Source organism: Rhipicephalus microplus, chromosome 7, assembly GCF_043290135.1.
Source record: "Rhipicephalus microplus isolate Deutch F79 chromosome 7, USDA_Rmic, whole genome shotgun sequence".
Taxonomy (NCBI): Eukaryota; Metazoa; Arthropoda; class Arachnida; order Ixodida; family Ixodidae; genus Rhipicephalus; species Rhipicephalus microplus.
Window position 1 is genome coordinate 31,623,858 of NC_134706.1, and position 18,710 is coordinate 31,642,567.

Below are 18,710 nucleotides of genomic sequence, written 5' to 3' on the forward strand. Positions count from 1 at the left end.
GAAATCGGAGGGCCACCGCTATTTGCTCGTTATAACCAATATTTCGTTATAGCCATAGCGGGAATTTACCGCAAATATTATGCACTGTACTTACCCCAAAAAAATAGCGGGCGAAATAGCATCCCGCCGCACGGTGGTATGCAACAAAATAACCGCATTCCCGAATAAAAAGGAAAAAGCCATGCACCTGTTTTAATGCACTTCAAAATACACAGCTTGCATTTCAGGCAGACTTAGGTGCAAAGAAGTCCGTAATTGGACGTTGATGCATCTTCCTAATGTGAACGATGGCTCGCTCAGCTGCGGCCGCAATGTTCAAGCCATCTTCGCCACCCTCGTGAGCGCCGAAGTAGCGGCGCAGTACGGCCACTGCGTCTAATGCCTCCGACGCCGTCGGCACGTTTGTCTCCTGTTCGTCGACAGAGTCATTGTCACTGGTTTCGTTACGATCACTGACAGCGCGCACAATATCGTCATCCAGGAGCTGCTCGGTTGCCACCACTTCCGAGTCCGCACTCACATAGTCGCAAAACAACTCGCTGTCAGGCACGACACCGGCGTCACGAAGTGCCGTCCATGATGCAGCGACTTCGTCTGATGTGGCAAAACCGTCGGGCACAGTGGGCTCGTCTGATGGCTCATTGCTGGCGTCTGGTGCGCCGGCAAATGATGCGTGTCGAAAGCAGTTTGCGGTCGTGGTCGCCGTCACACTCATCCACGCCGCCTGAAGCACTTCGAGCGCAGCGTACAAGTCAACATCGGTGTCTCGCTTCATCCTCATGCTGAGCAGGAGCTTGTCTATCATACGCTTGCGGTAACCTGCCTTCAGCGACATAACCACGCCTTGGTCAAGCGGCTGTATTTTTGCTGTGTAGTTGGCAGGAAGGAACAGCAGCTCGATGTTTTGAAGCACGGCAGCGGTATGGTGGGCGGTGCAGTTATCTAAAACAAGGCACACCTTGCGGTTCGCCTTTGCCGGCTTCTCGTCCCATTCGCAAAGCCATTTTGAAAAAATCTCCCTGGTCATCCAGGCTTTGCGATTGGCTACGTACTTGACTGGGAGCTGCCTCTTCCCCTTAAAGCAGCGAGGGGATGCACTTTTGCCAATTACGAAAATTGGCAGCTTCTCAGAGCCGGTCATGTTTCCACAAAGTAGCGCAGTGATCCGCAGCTTACTTTGTTTGCCGCCATGGCACGGCTCGCCTTTGAGGGCTAACGTCGTGCGGCAACATCTTGAAAAAGAGAGTGGTTTCGTCCGCGTTAAAAATATCCTCCGCGCTGTATTTTTCTAGCAGCCGCACGAGGTTTTCTTTCGCCCACTTGGTAGCCTCTGCTTCGTCGACAGATTGCGATTCGCCGCAGACCGCTCTCCCGACAATGTCGTGGCGCTCCTTGAAGCGTTGGAGCCAACCCGAACTTGCTACGAAGTTGTCATAGCCCATGATGCAGGCGAAGTCTCTCGCTTTTCTTTGCAGCAAGGCGCCGCTCACCGGCAGATTCACGGCCCGCGTGTCCAAGAACCATTTAAAAACGGCCCATTCGACCGCTTCAAAGGCAGGTGCCCTCATCCTCTTAGCGCTTCCTTTCACGCCACGTGCAACAGCGTCGATGATGGACTCCTGCTTTCTCAAGATGGTTGACAGTGTGCTCGTCGATACGCCAAAGTCTCTTGCCACGTTGCCCTTCTTGGTCCCCGATTCGACGGCTCTTATCATCTAGCTCTTATCATTGGCTCTTATCATCTTCTGATCTAGCGTTATGCGCTTTCGCTTCCCACCTGGCGCATTCATGTTACTGGAATCACGAGCGCAGCACGATAAAAAATAAGGCGGAAGCGGTTGAAAAAGAGAAGAAACACGCACGCAAAAGCAACGTGGCTCACGTCGGCAAAAAGGGGGTGCGTAAGATTAGGAAGCGCGCCTCAGCGCCATGAGAAAGGGGGGAGGGAGAATATAAAGAAGACACAAAAGAAAAGAAAAGGGCGAGACGTTCGCGGAGCTGCTGAGCGCTCCGCTGTCGGTGGTAGCCAAACGGCGCATGTGCAGCGACCTCTCCTCCGGAAACAGCCCGTGCCGTCTGCTTTGCGCGCGTTGCTGGAGGGCGCGTGGCGGGAGTTTTGAACTGCTAAATACAGTTCTCGCGTTGCGCGCCGTCTCAAATTCGCCTTGTGCACTGTCGTGACATCGGCTCAAAAATTTACTTCCTAACCAAATTTGTTCGTTATATCCCATAACAGGCAAATTTCGCCTCGTTAAAACGAGGTTTTGAATACATTGGTTTGTATGGGGACTTTCAAGGGGAATTAGGATTTGCTCGTTATATCCATTATCTCGTTATAGCCCGTCTCATTATAACGAGGTTTAACTGTACTGGAACTGATGGCACCAAGCGCACAGAAAACATGGCCTCGGCGTTATGTCAAACTATAACTATCCGTGACAGGGTAGTGACGAAAGTTTAATCAATGCGTGTAGATGCTAGGCTTGTGCGAATAGTGAACTTTAGGTTCGAAACAAATTCGAAGCGAATAGCGATTTTGGTCAAATAATTTCGCATCAGATTCAAATAGAATATATGTCTTATAAAAAAAAAGGGTGTATTTATCACGACCTAACTGACCCGCACAATTTCTTTTTAAAAAAAGGCCTCTATGCAAAAGCGTTCTTCATTTTTTTCCATTCTAAGGCAGCCGAAACAACTTTTAGATGTAGCAGGACTTGATTTTCAGTCGGATGCAAGCGATAACCTGTAAAATACATTATTATTCATTACAGCTAGATTGTATAAGACGGCAAAACAAGCTTTTAAGTTTCAAAAACGATACATTAATTTGAGGATAATATGTTCATTTAAAGAAACCCTGCAACAGTTTTTCAAAAAATGGATTCAATGAAGAAGCTTATTGCCTTATGAATTAACAGCCGCAAAAATTTTTGAAGCTGTCCAGTATGAGCAGAGTCATAAAGATTTGCCACATGATGCAATTGCATTCTCTCTCCTCGTCCCGACGAAAGCACTTGAAGCAGAGTCGGGAGAGATGGCATAGAGAAAGAAAGTATGTCACGTGTGTGTCATGACCTTGAGCACTCTTTCTCTCTCTCTCATTTTTCATTGAATATGCGACTTTTTAGTGCGATTGCGCATGTACGCGTGGACATGTCGAGGCCACCCATGGCGACCCCGAGCGCCCTGCTAATAACGACCGAGCGCCCCACGCTAATATCAGCCAATGGCTAGTACAATGGCTGTGACGAGCGATTTTCTACGTTGTGGCGTCATATGCTGAGAGAAGAGAGCAATCTTTATCTGACTTTGAGAATTTATTGTGAATTCCAGGCCACGTGCTGCGCTATAATATTTAGTTTGCGTGTTCTCGATAGCCTCGACTACCAATCGGCAGTGTTTGCTGCCCATGCTCAAAAAGTGTTGCAGGGCCCCTAAATTTCAAGTGGGACTTAAAAGCAGAGCAAATTTCCCCTGAACAAGTGCTTTCACGGCTTAGCACCACCATACTGCAGTGAAACCACCTTTACAAGCGGTTACATGCGGTTTAGTATACACCCACTCGTTTATGTCGAATACTTCAAAACATTCGATAATTTAAATTTGAATCGAAGCCACTTCGAATACTCTACTGTTTCTGTAAATATTAGAAACATTAGAATATTCGCACAAGCCTAGTCAACGCGTAATGTGGTCAGAAAAATCAGCAAGCACTTTGAAAAACACAAGCAAGCAGTTTAATGTTTCTGTGCAATGTGTAGCACTTGTAAATGAGCACGAAAAACTGTTTCCCCTGTCAGCAGGAAGACGTGCAGCAGCAGCTGCTCCAGAATTTTACGTTTCACAGACAAAGAGAAGGTTGACATGTTGGTTTTCTTGCATGCAGCTCTAAAGAAACAGATAAACGCCAAACACCACATGCGAAGGTAAGGCAGTCCGCTGGCACAAGCGAGAGAACTCGGGGCTTTTCAGAAAAAAAAAAAAAAAAAAGATATGGCCCCAACACGCTTTCATTTCGTCACTTCCTTGTCACGAGTGGTTCTCGTCTGATGCAACCGGGTGGTCGCATTTCGTGTATAACGGGTGCGATCACTTTTGATATAGCCACTAAAATTGGATGAATGTGATAACAATAATACTATCTGGGGTTTAACGCCCCAAAGCCACGATATGATTATGAGAGACGCTGTGGTGGAGGGCTCTAGAAATTCCGACCATCTGCTGTTCTTCAATCGCACAGTACACGGCCCTCTACCACTTCCCCACCATCGAAATGCGACTCCTGCAGCCTAGACGAAATCCGTGGCCTTCTGGTCAGCAGTCGAGCACCCCAGCCACCGTTACACTGAGGCGGACAAAATCTGAAGACGAATATCTAAAACAACGTGCAACTTCTCTAATAGCCAAGAAATGGGTGTGCCATTATTTATCATGCACTAAGACTTTCTCACATAAACAACTGCCCCCAGGTCAATAACCAGCATGCTGATAAACAAGTTCTCGTTAATTAGTCACAACGGTGCCTTTTCAGCTGCGGCAATGTGTTTCTGCCTCGACGCAGAGTTTGTGTACGAAAACCACAAGAGCCTTACTGTGATAGCATTTTCATCTCTACAGTGGCCTCTCAGTAAAACGGAAATCTCTTAAACGAAAATACTGCTTAAACAGATCTATTGCCTCTGCAATGCTTGGTTTCAGGCTTGCATTCTGCACCCATGTTCACCTCTCAGTAAACGGAACATATTTTCCCGGTTCAATCAGGTTCCGTTTATTGAGAGTCTACTGTATTGCCTAAAAAATACACCTTGTGTCTAATTAGACATGGTGGAAGAGCGAAATGAAATAATATCCAGGCATCACAGTTTGAATTGCACAACATTGCTCAACAAGCAAGACAGTCAAAGCTTTCAAACCATTACAAAAAGCTCAGCCACATTTCTTTATCGTCATCATCCACAGCATCAGCAATGAGCGCACGACGTCGCTCAGATGTGCGGCAGTTACCGCGCTTCTCCGCAGAGCGACAAATAATGGCATAGTGGGTGCTCTCCAACTTAACGAAAATCATGATCATTTATGGCGCAGTGATTACTCAGCAGCTGTGCTTGTATTAGTAGCCCTAAGAGAGTTTTCAAAGAGCTCCAGAAAGACTGTTCATCTAGCTTCTAGGCCTGGCATCCGTTTTTTTCACCAGGCTCAAAGGGTGGTTCCCGACCCCTTTAACAACCAGGCGGCAGTTCAGCCGTGCAGCTCGTTCAATGAGAAAGAAAACTGACATAAGACTTATGGAACGGTTCTGAAACCCTCGTTGAAGCCCCGCATATTGCTTTGTGTTAAGAGGACGAAAGACGCGTTCTGACGAGTGTCGATCGGACTCACTTCGTAGCAATGGAGGCAGGTCCAGACCTCTCCTTGCACCCCGCACGTCATGCAAGGGCTGCGAGGATCGCTGAGGCCCTCCTCTGGCAGGGGCGGCAGGCCTTCCAGGTGCGGGCACCACGTCTCTGGCTGGATGCAGAAAGGCGCCCCCTGTGCACACAGACATTGGTCGGTGAGCTAGAAGTGACACCTAGACGTAAAATTAATTCACATATGCTGACAACATTCCTTCTACATTAAAGTCTCGGTACAAGAAACATGGTTAGGAGCCACACAAGGCTATAAGAAACATTTGAAAATGGTTTGTGCAGAGTCATCACCCTTTCTTTTCCCTGCAGTGATCCGTGACGCCTCTGTGTGAAAGCAAGGTGCGAAGCGACAAACAAACTGTTCCTAATGTATCACTCGCTTTTGTGGTATACTTGTGATATTTATTCTAGATTAGGTTATGACATGAAGTTGTGTTATTGTGATGCATTTTACTTTTCAATAATTCTGTCATATGACCACTGTTGTACACAAACCTATATCAAATCTGTTTTGGTTCATACCAGCCATGTACCTTCATATACTTTATTTCCCTGTACCCTGTCTATAGTGCTCTCGTAAAGAACCCTCAAGCACTTTCAGGCTGCTTAAACCACCTTTTTGCCTGAAGGAGCCTCAACGATTTGCCACAGAATATTGGGAATAAAGTTTTGATTGATTGATTTAATGATCATCATCATCATTATCCACCTACTATGCAACTTCCCCTCTCGTGCTGCTCATGCTGAGAGCTCGAGGCACGAGCCGGTGAGAACGCGCTCATGGTCCTGGCCAGGCTGGACATCCGCAGCAGCAGCCGGCGCTTCGCATTGACAGTTCCCCTTCCAATAGAGTTGCAAGAATGGGACGGCCATGTCGACCGCCGCCGCATCGTTTCATGCCTCTCTTGCTCAATGCTTGATTGATTGATATGTGGGGTTGAACGTCCCAAAAACACCATATGATTATGAGAGACGCCGTAGGGGAGGGCTCCTGAAATTTCGACCACCTGGGGTTCTTTAACGTGCACCTTAATTTAAACACATGGGCCCACAGCATTTTTGCCTCCATCGAAGATGCAGCTGCCGCAGCCGAAATTCGTTCCTGCGACCTGCGGGTCAGCAGCCGAGTACCTTAGCCACTAGACCACCGCGGCGGGGCTCTGTTGCTCGGTGCAGTTTGGTTGGTTTTTCCTATGTCCATCATGTTAACAACATTGCATAAAAGAGACATAGTTACAAGAGACACTCTGTTACTACGAGGAATTTGTATGGGTGCCCGCAGTGACTTCTCCTCAATTTAGATAAGCCGCAATTCAGGCATGCTCGACAACATGGCCTATGTCATAGAACCAACAGGTATGCGCAGCAACTTTTGTTCCCTCGGCTCGATTTTGTCTTATTGAGCAATCGAATGCGATTCCACCAGGGTTGCAGCTGCAATCTACAATGAACTTTCTGTCATTAACATTTATAGTTGCTCTGAGCTCCCACACTGACTCAGCGACAGAGCGCTATTCTGTTATATTTCTGCAGCAGCGTTGTGACTGTTCTTAAAGGTTGTGGTCAGAAAAGACCTTTTTATAAGAGACAAATTTGCCAGGTCCCTTAAGTGGCTCTTGCAATGAGGTTTTACTGCATAATCTGCTGTAATGCGTGGCACAGAGAAGACCCCTTCAAGAGGCTGATTTAGCCTGGAGTACTTATCGGCGAGAAAAATTTTCTAATCATAATTATGCACTCTCACAAAAGTGCCTTGATTTTTCGCTTGTTTTTCATCAGCAACAACTGCCTCCTCACCTTATCTTCTCTCACTTGCAGTCTATGTCTGCCGCCATGTTCTTCCTAACTTAGAAGATTTACAAAGCCACGTATCTTTAAGTACATAAGCCGGACACAATTCGGTGGATAATATGTGAATGCGACACGCATTTCTCCCCGTTTGTCCCCCATCACGACTGAGCGAGGGTCCCGTCCCTCACTGCTTCATCAGGCGGTGAAAAAGCGCTGGGAAGAATGTGGCTTACTGAAAATGATTGTACCCAATGATATTCGACGACGGCACTTCAATAATTTTCGCTACTTTTAGAAATGAAGTGAAAGAAATGTAGAAAACACTATTCTCACCTCTTCTTCATCCTCGAGCCTCAGGGCAGCCAGGTCCAATGAGAGTGTGCCGTCGGGTACAAGGCTGGAGGAGACGCAAAAAGAGGCGTTACTCCTGACGTCACTGGCGTCGAGAATTGTGCGACGCGTTCGCCAACAGGCAAAGAAAAAACAGAATGGAAAAGAAAGAGAGGAGAGAGCTACAAAAAGAAGAACAAACTCTTCCAGAATTTTAGAAAGGTGCAGTGGTAAATGAGTGGCCGACAAACACAAAAATGAGGCAAAGCGATGCACAAACCTATCAACTTTAAAGGGACACTTAAGTCAAATAACAATTTACGTCACAGTAAAAGCTCAATGTATGACAACATCTAAAATGACAATATTATCAACAACTGTGCCCTACTTACCAAGAAATTAGGGTAAACGCACAAGAACACATGCACCGCAGTAGGTCATTCTCAAAATGATCCTGATGACATCAGACGGACCGCCTACAATTAATCACCAGCAATCGATCTAGCTGCACTAAATAAAGAACCTTCCGTGCATCAAGAGACTGAGAGCATCACTTCCTGAGCCTCCAACGCCTTTTTTTTTTTTTTAAACCTTGTGGTGTACACGTATCCCGAAGGAGTACGGCCACCAGCGTGGGTCCGGTCTTAGCGAGCCACAGGGCACGCGTTAACCGTCGCCGTGGCGAGAACACGATACTGCTCAAAGTCGCAACACTTTATTGTGGCAACACCAAACGCAGTACAGCCCAGTGCAAAGGCTCGGCGGAAAAGCAAATACGCTCATCCACGCCACGGGCATAAAAGTACTACACAGGGTGCCACGAGCACGTCTCCGCAGTAAAGGTGATCCACGGAGACACCAGGACCAAGGGCCGGTTGCTCGAGCGAGGGCAAAGGCGCTCGCGTTGGCTTCGGAGGGAGACGGGTCTGCGTAGCTAGGCCACGCACTAGGACACCGTACCGCCCTTCGGCTGAGCGTACGCAAAGGGGCAACAAAAGGTGAGTGTTCGCCTCGGGCGCGAGGCGCCATCAGCGAAGTCCGACGAGCCCCGAGCGACGGGAGTCGACGGACGGAAAAGATTGCGTGGCTCACCGTTTGCAGTCCCGGAGAGTGTCTCTCTGCTCCCGACACAGCGCGCGAAAACCTCTCGGGAGACACCGCGCGACATCCGCTACCGGGTGAGGAGGTTAAACGTCACTCCGCTCCCCCAGCGCGGCAGACAGCAAAGGAGGGGAGACATGTCGGGACATGAGAACGGCAGAAAAGGCGGCAAAGCCCGCGCAAAGGCAGCGGGCCAGCCTCAATTCCCACAACCTTTGTGCCCCCCCCCCACCGTGAGGGCCGGTGGGTCAGCACATACCGCGAGAGAAGATGAAAAGGCGGCTCACTCACCCATTGGATGCCAGCCACTCCTCTGATGGAAGGTCGTAACCTGCAACACATCCCACAATGACCAAGACAATGACTAACGACACCACAACTGGCCCGTACAGACGACTGTACCGTACATGCAAACGAGCTTGCTTAATATGTACTGATTGGCTCGTTGGTGACCCATGCTTTTCGAAGAAGCAGCACCCAAAACACTCACACACAAAAAGACGTAAACACAAGAGCTGCGTTTGGTTCTCTTTACATGTGCGTTGTTTTGTGTCTTATGCGCTCCTTCTTCCGAAAAACAAGCTTAGCCCTGCTTCGCTGGTCCAGCAGATGGCATGCCTCATTCCCACCAAGAGCATACATAAACATTCCTTTTTTTGCTACAATTACAGGCATCAAACGTGTTGACCAGGGGTACGATCTTGTATGTGTTCCGTAATTTAAAAAAATTATCCTCACATTTTTTTACAAAACACCTTCGAGATCGCACCATATATGCGCAATATTGTATCTAAACACACTCACATACGCACAAAAAGGCAGCAGTTTTAAGAACGACATGCTTCAGCGCACGCTTTTGCTTTTTACGAATGGCAAATCATTGCTGCCTAGTGTGGTGGTGAGACACAGAGGGCCGCAAGCCCAAGAGCAACCAACTAGGATACAATAGCGTCATCATGGTCTTCTGACGACTGACTTTCTTGGTTATGCTGTGCACTCGCATACAATACATCAGAGCTAAATATCAGTGCACAATCTCAGACAGTGCCACTGAACCGATACCTATGTACAACAGCTAGGTGATTAAATGACAAAAAGCTGTCAGGAGATCGCCTTTTGGAAGTACCTCTTTGACGCGGTAGCAGTAGTCATAAACGTAATGCTTTGAATGCACCTGTCTGACATAGAAATCTAATTCAAGTTCGTGTATTTTCTTTTGCACTTTAACACTTTTGCAAGCAAGTGAGCTAACGGCACTGACTCACCAGAAAAGCGCAGACAGGGCCAGTAGCTCCGGTGGACACCCAGAGTCTGCCTAATGGACTGCACTGCACTGGAAACAAAATTGCACACGCTTGTGATTGTACATCTTCATTTTCCTACTACAATACAATAATTGTTTGGGTTTTAGATTAAAAAAAAAAACCACAATACGGCCATGAGGAACACCATAGCAGAGGGCTCCGGAAATTTCGACGGTCTGTTATTCTTCAGTGTGTACCGATAGTCGGTTACACCCTAAGAATAAATGTAAGCTCCACCCACAGTGGTCACCGTCCCACCCAGGCAGAATTTGCATAAATGTCTTACTGAATAGCAGTTGGTTATTTACGTGATGTCAGGTAGGCTTCACGGATTTCAGGCAATTCACTTGCTCGCACAGGCTCATGTTCATTTCGCGTGTTGTCAGTGGAAAAATTTTACTTTGTGGCAAATTTTGTCGAAAATTCCGACTTCACTGTTCTGCAAAATGTGACGTTTCAACAAGGAACGACAAACTTTTCCTCTAGAATATGCGTAGCAGTTGCATTACCAGCCAAAATGTGCTTATGATTAGAACGGAAATCGCGAATCATTCCTCTGTTGCACAGATGAATGACAGGCATGCTGCAGTACTGGGGGGCGGAATTTGTATTTATTATTAGGTTGTAACCGACTATAAATATAAGTGCATGGGCCTCAAACGTTTTGCCTCCATAAAAATTCGGCCAACATGGCTGGTATTGAATCGCACGTCCTTTCGGGTTAGCATTGAAGTACCACAACCACTGGATCACCATGGTGGGTTACCTTTTCGCTGTGGTGCCTCAACACCAAGGTGAACTGATTAGAGATGGACGAAAAGTAAATTTAGTGTTCAAAGTGAGTTCAAAGCGCAGAGTGATTCGATCAAATAATTTCACGCTGAAAAGTTTGAACGGTGTACATCAAATATTGCTTTTAAAAAATGAGCATTTTTGTCATGAGTCGTATAGGAGTAATTTTTTTTTTACAGAATTGGAACTACATAAGTACGAATGTCACTTTTTTTTTTTAAAGTGAAGTGGAAGCAACCATGAATGAACAGTGAATGATAAGAAGGTATGAGTAGCAGTAGCATGCGAGTTATATCGATAAAGCAAGTCAATTGTAGGTCAAATTTTAAAGTTTGCTATAGTTGGCCTGTATAAGCCCGTGTAAAACTCTTTTAAAAAAATAATGCACCAGTGCCACTCCAGTGTTGCACCAGGAAGCAGCCTACCTTGGACAAGGGGCAGCAGGTCGCAGCTGAGGTAGCCGCAGCCCCAGGAGAGCGCTGACGCAGTGGCAGACTGCCGAAGGGAGCTTGGAGAGGTTGTAGCCGCCCTGAGCCGAAGAGACACGTTTAGAACACGCCACAGTCAAGCCAGAGCCAGCTCAGGCAGACAACGTGTGCTCCTCCACTCACCTCGAGAGAGAGGATGACGCGGCCGCGAGCCAAGGGCAGCAGCTGGTGCGTCAGATGGGCATACGCTTCGGCGGTCACCCGGCAGTACCCCTGCATACCGCCGTCGTTTCAAATGTGTGTCGGCTGAACAACTGTCTTTCGCAGAAGCTCTCCCGTTACTTTGGTTTCAACAAGGATGCTTGGAAAGCCAAACATGGCGAGACTTTCATAACCTCACGAATAATATACTCAGGGATGGCTTATCTTGACAGAGGAGCGAAGTGTACAGAGGTGGGGCTTTCGCATAGTCGTTGGTAATGTGGCAGGTTGCAGCTGATTTCGATTTCAGTTCGGGATTTGTTCGCTTGCACTGTTAACGCACATACTAGAAACAAATGCGAATGGAAGGGAATCATTAACAAAATATACAGAGTGAAGTAGGTGCCTTTTAAATCTTTCTGGCAAAGAACGGTTGAATCAAAGGGCCATGCCAATTCAACCTTAATAACTTATCAATAAATTGTGCGGTCTACAGCCATATTCAACCTGTTTCTAGCTACATTTGATCTTCCAGTATGCAAGCAGAGAAAAAGCATGCTTGCAAGCATATGTCGCAGAAAACAGCAACAAGAGCTTTACAGCCATCTTTTGAAAAAAGAAAATGCAAACTCTGCCACAATGCGTAGGTGTTATGCGGTAAAGCATACCAAAAAATCAAAAGGGACTGTTGTTGTGGACATAATGCGCCTAAGAAAAAAAAAACTTTTTTTTAAGGATGGCTTTCGTGGACCCACAAAAATGGCTCTGCGGACCCCCTGGGGTACATGGTCCCTTACTTAAGAACCACTGCATCAAAGAATCGAGAAGCCGCATGATTTGCGACGGACAAAATTCACTCACCAGCGGATCCCCGACGCAACTGTCGAAGCCGCAGGACACCAGGACTAGTTCGGGATCATACTGCAGAAGAAGATGCGGTGCAACGTAAAGAAATGCCACACTACCGAGCATTCTCAACTGACTCACCGCGTAAGCAACTGGCAGCACGAGTTGGAAAAAGGTGGTCAGATAGTCACCATCCGACATCCCCTCCTGCAATTCAGCAAGGCTTCGGTCAGTGAAGAAGTCAAAGTTATTCCAATTTCAGTTTTCTCTATCATGGGTCGCATGCACTATCCTATAATTGGTTATTAGAAAAATGTCAGCTCCTCCCACAGCCATTGCTGTCCCTCCCGGAGATAACTCGCAGCCGTTCAATGGTGCTTACTCATTTTCGTGGCTTCAAGCACTGCTCGAGCGTTTCAGATAGTTAACTACCTGTACAAACGTGCATTTACGTAGCTAGTTTGACGCTGTAAACTTGAACATCTTGGTAAATTTTGTCAGGGATTCTGATGTCGCTTCTGTGCCAAACATGAAGTTTTCATGTAGTGGTGCTGAGCCCCTAATATTTTACACACATAGAACTTACGTAAGACGAAAAAAAGTACTTATATTTTGAGCGTAAGTCAGCTAGCGTGACTGCCTTTCACAAGCGAAGCACAGAAACGTCACAGTTACGTGGGATGGTATTGCCATTCTTTGCTTAGCTTGTAACTGGGCATAGCTTTAGCTATGAATGCAGGTGTCGCATCAAACATATCATGTGTCTGACGAAAAGACAACAGCAAGTTTTCAAATGCCATAGTTAGCCAAGAGGCACAATGTGCTGCACTAGAGTTGGGAGTGCAGAGGCGCAAATGCGATGTACCGAATTCCAGGCAACATTGATGTTGAATCCCCGGCCCGCACCATTGCCAACCGCTTCAAAGTTGGCTTCCGGGAGGCACGGGAAGAACGAGCCGTTGTCGTACCGGTGGATCGACACGTACAACACCCTGCACGAACCGCAAATCGCTGTTATTAGTACCGGCGAATATCTGTCAATGACATTCTATTGAATCTCAGGAATTAGCTAACTTCACAACGTTGCCTCCAATTTTACGGTACCCTGCTAGAATTGAATAGGGGCAGAAGAGCAACAACATGCTCTGAAGTAAAGAAATGAAAAAGTAACAAACAAATATCCTCCTTACTAAATGTTGAGACTGAAGAGGCTTACAACAGTTCAGGACACAGTGTCACAGAAAAGGCATTGATAAGAACGTGCTCTTTGCTTATCGCTCGCTACTTCATGTTAATGTCAATAGGAATAAATTCCGTGGTTCTATCGGTCAGAAATTACGTTACAATTATAAGCCAAGTGCAAGAGAATCGGTCAATCTTTCCTACTTTGGGTACTTTATAGTCTACTAAGATCTTGCGACATTAGACGTGCGACACGCCAGGTGCTTCAAAAGACAAACCGGTGCAGACCTCAATAACAATTATAGAATTATTATTAATAATAAATGACATACTAGTAAATAAAAGTAGACCTGCCAAACCTAAACAAGGGTTTGAGGTGCAGTTTGTCCTGCAGATGGAGGCATGAAAAGGCAGTGAAAGAAAATTGACAAATAACAAGTTTGAAAGAAATTAGCATCAAAGCACTATTTTCTTCACAGTCTAACTGCAATTATAGAATATCTATGTAGATGAATCATTTATAAGTGCATCGCTCAGTGCAAAATGCCACTTCAATCGAAATTTTACACAGTGGCATCATGATGACATTATCCCATGGTGATGGTTCTTCGCACCAGTTGTGATGACGCTGACGGTATCCTTTTTTTTTGTTTCTTTGATGAGGAATCTAGACCTTAATAAATATCAGGACAGCTGAAGTCGCCAGACCTAAAGATTTTCTAAAGCAATAAAATACACACATGCAGGCACACTAAATTGAAGAACTTAATTGGTTTCTACTTGGGAAATTGAGATTTTGCCATCATACACTCACTATCAGAAGACAAAATGAATTTTTGTGCTGAATTTTCTAACTTACGTCCGAAAACCTCCACACATGGAAGCAGGTGTTATGTCACTGATTTCAGAGGATTCCTACGGTATCTCAGGCGCGTTCGTTCAATAAAATTTACTGAAACTTGCTATGGCACATGGGTGGCTCGCTTACAACAAGATTCCTCTTTACCAATAAAGAATCATGCAAGCCCTAGCAGAATCCACCAAAATCGACGACCTAACAGCTAATTGACGTGGGAAAACTTAGCCAGCGACACGACCTGTATTTTAGTTTTGCACTTTTTCTCGCCTGCCAAGTGTTTTGGTGTGGCGAGAATAGTGTCTTTGCCATAGTAAAAAAAGTAATTCACTAATGCAAACGGTGTTATATTTTTTTCTTTTGGCCTTTCTCTGACCAGATAGATGGCTGCTTAGACAGCAAAGATACCGTATTTATTCACGTAATGAATCCACTCGCATAATGAACCCATCCCCAACTTGGTCCTTGAAGAAAGAAAAACAAATTTGTCAATGTATCTATTAATTTTATTTCAGTATGATAACCGGTACCATTTACGATTGAAACAATGTTAAATCAAGCTATTATATCCCACAATAATGACACAATAAAAGTCAAAACAATTTAACAACCTTGCTAAACAGTTGCGAGCAGCGCGAACTTGGCCGACGTTGATCGAAATTTAAAAGTCACGCCTTTTTGTGGCAGAGCACCATCTGTCGAATGCAGGAGTGCTTAGCCTAACGCAATCACAGTTGCAAGAAAACAAAGCAAAAAGCAAAACGCATTGGCCTCTGACCCCCCCCCCCCCCCCCCCTCTTCAAGTTTGTGTCAACTTGTCTGAAAAAAAAAAAAAAAAAGGTAGGTTTATTACGCGAGTAAATAGCAGTAAAGTCGAACATTTGCATTCAACACATCGTAGTTGCAGCTGGGCAATGACCTACCGGGGATCATCGTAGAAGGCGTGCTGGGTTCCATTGCCATGGTGGACGTCCCAGTCCAGTATTAGTATTCTGAAATACATTCAGCCGTGAGGCACTCCTACAAACCTTCCAGCACCGCAAGTAAAACACAATTAGGCAAATCAATGGCTTAAAATGCTCTTGCTATAATTGCAGTACTGTATTTGCGCCACCTCGGTCCCTGTCACGGTTTGGCGCACTAAAGCTTTGCCCACACTTCCCTTTCCCTCAATAAGATGTTGAGCTTCGCTTAGTCTAAGCTCAGTGCTATAGAGTGCAAAAGTATATACTATATATAAACATAACAAAACAATTGCATCGAAAACCTGCCTTCGAAGTGTTGCAAAAATAAGTTCTGTAGCATGAAAATGGTCACTCAATCTTATTACCATTAACATACAGTCGACTCTCGTTAATTCAAACTCGAAGGGACCTCTGAATTTTGTTTGAATTATCGAGAACCTTGAGTTATCAGATGTTTTGACATATATGACTCAGGGCAAGGTGACAGCACAAATTATGATTAGGAATCGATTTTAATCACATTTCTAAGCATTTTTGAAATCTATTTGAACAAAACACTGTTGATATTTTAATGCTAGATTAGCTCATCTTATTATTTCAACTGTGTAGCTTTACTTTTTTGTGCTTGAAACTGTTTCTAGAAGTTTGTTCGCTTTTTTTCTAGATATGTATAACTAAGCATCCTATTTAGTACGACTTGTTTTTCAGTAGCTTGTGTATTCTAACTTGCTGTATAACTTGTTCGCTTTTTTCGCTATGCTCCCTTTTTGTGCCCCTCCTGCTTGGTCTACGGACTGCAGTATGTAATAAATAAAAAAATAAAATAAATAAAAACGAACAGAAAGCAGAGGCATAAGGTCCACAAGTTTATTGGCCATTTTATTTACTGCTGACCAGTCCTTTAAAAGAAACCACCAATTGTGAGCTGCTTCTTTGCTATATGTGCCTTCAACACTGAGATCTCTACGCCATTTGAGAAACATCACTGTCTACCATGCTTTCACTTCGTTTTGAAAGTTTGTTTACCAGCAAAGCCTTTTTTCTTAAAGGCCGAGGCGCTTATTTTTCATTTTTTTACTCTTATGATTACAAAAGCAGACGAATTTTCAAATAGCAATGAAAAATTAGTAGATATTTTACGGTGTAAACTCGCAAGAAGTATGAATTAACTGAATGACAGAGCTTGAATTAAGCAGCCTTTAATAACATCGAGAGAATAGCAGGCCAGCCAAAATATAAATTTTGTTTGAAGTAACTGGAAGTACCAATCATCAGAGCTTGAATATAATTTATAATGAGTCTACCGTACAACCTATTTGAAATTTCACACAAACTATTGCACTGACATGTGCCAGTTTAAATCGGTCTGAACGTTATGATTTTATATTGGTCTGAAATGCAAATTAGTAAGAACTCTTGGCTTGAATGTAACAATTTGAATCTGAAACGACAGCTAATAAACATAAAGGTACAAATAGACAGCTCTAAAAACCTTACAGTGGTCAAGCATAGCCTACCTCTGACAGGCTTGCCTGGACAACGTACCTGGACAGCCCTATATTTTCACCAGCTGACATTCTCTAATGTGCACCAAAATATCAGTAAACGGGTCTCAATCATTTTTGCCTCCATTGAAAATGTGGCCGCTGTGGCCGAGATTCAATCCTGCGACCACAGGTTCATCAGATGAGTGCCTTAACCAGTAGACCACCGTGGCGGGCGCTCACCGCTGCAGTCCGTGCGTCTCCATTGCATACCGCGCCGCAATCGCCACATTGCCGAAGATGCAGAAGCCGCCAGCTTCATCCCGCTCGGCATGGTGGCCGGGAGGCCGTATGAGGGCCATGCCGTTTTGGCACTGCATCCAATCCAGGATAGCTCAATCAATCAATCAATCGCGTTATTTTATAAACTATCTGCTCTCAATACACAGAATCGATCAATCAATCAGTACATCAATCAAATCATCAATAATGTATTTTCATCACCTATTGTCATAACATGACATGATAAAGTCCTCACAGTCATCAATAGGCAGATCTAGCTTATCTGTCCACTTCTTCACAGATGTAAAAAAAAACATTATGCTGCACAGTAAATACAATTTTGTGCACATTGGCGCAGCAGTGGAACCGCTGCTTATTGCAAGTTGTTGATAAATCCATGTTACAATGCAGTAATCCTCTAGGTTCAGCCACTCATTTTTTTAAACCTGAGAATGTGAGCCTCGACCACCCATTATATAAGTGCCCGTTTATTGAGTCCGATTCCCGGTACAACCTAGCAGAAGACTGCTGCACAGAACTGTTCATTGCGGACATGCACATATTCTCATTCATTTAGCCGTAGTGCTCCATTGTACGCCGCTTATTGACCGGACGGCCGGCGGTCGCACGTTCAGGTTAAAAAAATATGGCCGGCTGTACGAGCATAAACAGCAGAGAAGACACATACCTTATTTGTACAGACAGCATCAACAAGCTGGAGCAACGAGCCAGCCGCAAGAAGGGCGCTGGAGAAGGTATCCTGAAAGAACCACAATGACATTTGTTCTGCACAAGATACGAACAGAGGTTAAGAATGCAGCGGTTCCAAAGGATAAGCTAAGCGAAATCAGGGAAGAAAAGAGTCAACAGGGCAGTACAGAACCAAATGAACAACGAAAAAATACCAGTCATAAGGGAAAGACATTCAAGGAGGCTCGAGTTACCTCAGAGAACACACATGTTTACTTCGATGGTTACGCAAAAAGACGTGAACGGCCGAATGCACACTGGACTCGCAAGCTGTGCTCATTGCAAACAGGTGGTGATTGCACCAACTAATTTCATTGGTTTCAGGTTTAGTTGAGTGGGATGCTAATGACGTTGCCAAAGTCGAAGACTGTGGTGTAACCCTGACGGCTTTTACTCAGATGTGATTACCTTCTCTACTAGTAACGATAATTTTAAAAGAGCCACAAAAAGAATGTGGAAAGTTTAAAGAAATATCATTGCCCTTCCCATTAGTGTTTTTGATACGACATTCACCTAAAGCCATCTTGGGAAAGACGAAGGAATCGAAAAGGTAGTTTTATTGTTCACAGCCTTCCATTATTACTAAACCAAAAGATGCGCGACCCTTGCATTTGTCACCGGGATGCAGGTCAGAGCACTCTGCCTAAGAGAGATTTTTTAGGCACAACCACTCATCTCGGAGGCCATGCCAAGGAGCTGCACTTTCTAGGACATGCCCAAGTCACTTTAAATGTAGAATTTCGCTTAGAGGCTCCTTTATGCTTACACTATCTAAAACTACACTCAAACTTCGACATAACGAACACAGATATAGTGAGGTATCGGTTATAACAAAGTAAATAAAGAATAGTTGTGCAACAGACACAGAGTTTAGAGTGTACCTTCATAATGAACTTCTGGATATAACGAACTTTTTTTCATGTAGATGCAACTTTGTTGCAATGCAGTGTGAGTGCATACTTTTTATGCCATCTAATATTAACTTAA

The 18,710-nt window shown here is 45.0% G+C and overlaps 1 protein-coding gene across 4 annotated transcripts in view; it reads right to left on the reverse strand.

Moving 5' to 3' along the window:
- Positions 1-18,710, reverse strand: part of HDAC6 (histone deacetylase 6) — a 45,181-nt gene that overhangs the window by 2,268 nt on the left and 24,203 nt on the right. For all 4 annotated transcript variants that reach the window (XM_075868929.1, XM_037430526.2, XM_075868928.1 and 1 more), the window contains exons 17-28: positions 17,662-17,733; positions 16,935-17,065; positions 15,166-15,234; positions 13,070-13,196; positions 12,346-12,411; positions 12,220-12,279; positions 11,341-11,430; positions 11,155-11,258; positions 9,899-9,966; positions 8,925-8,964; positions 7,536-7,599; positions 5,383-5,532 (exon numbers count right to left, since the gene is read on the reverse strand). In XM_075868929.1, the coding sequence (XP_075725044.1) occupies positions 5,383-5,532; positions 7,536-7,599; positions 8,925-8,964; positions 9,899-9,966; positions 11,155-11,258; positions 11,341-11,430; positions 12,220-12,279; positions 12,346-12,411; positions 13,070-13,196; positions 15,166-15,234; positions 16,935-17,065; positions 17,662-17,733 (1,041 nt within the window). The remainder of the gene's footprint in view (positions 1-5,382; positions 5,533-7,535; positions 7,600-8,924; positions 8,965-9,898; positions 9,967-11,154; positions 11,259-11,340; positions 11,431-12,219; positions 12,280-12,345; positions 12,412-13,069; positions 13,197-15,165; positions 15,235-16,934; positions 17,066-17,661; positions 17,734-18,710) is intronic.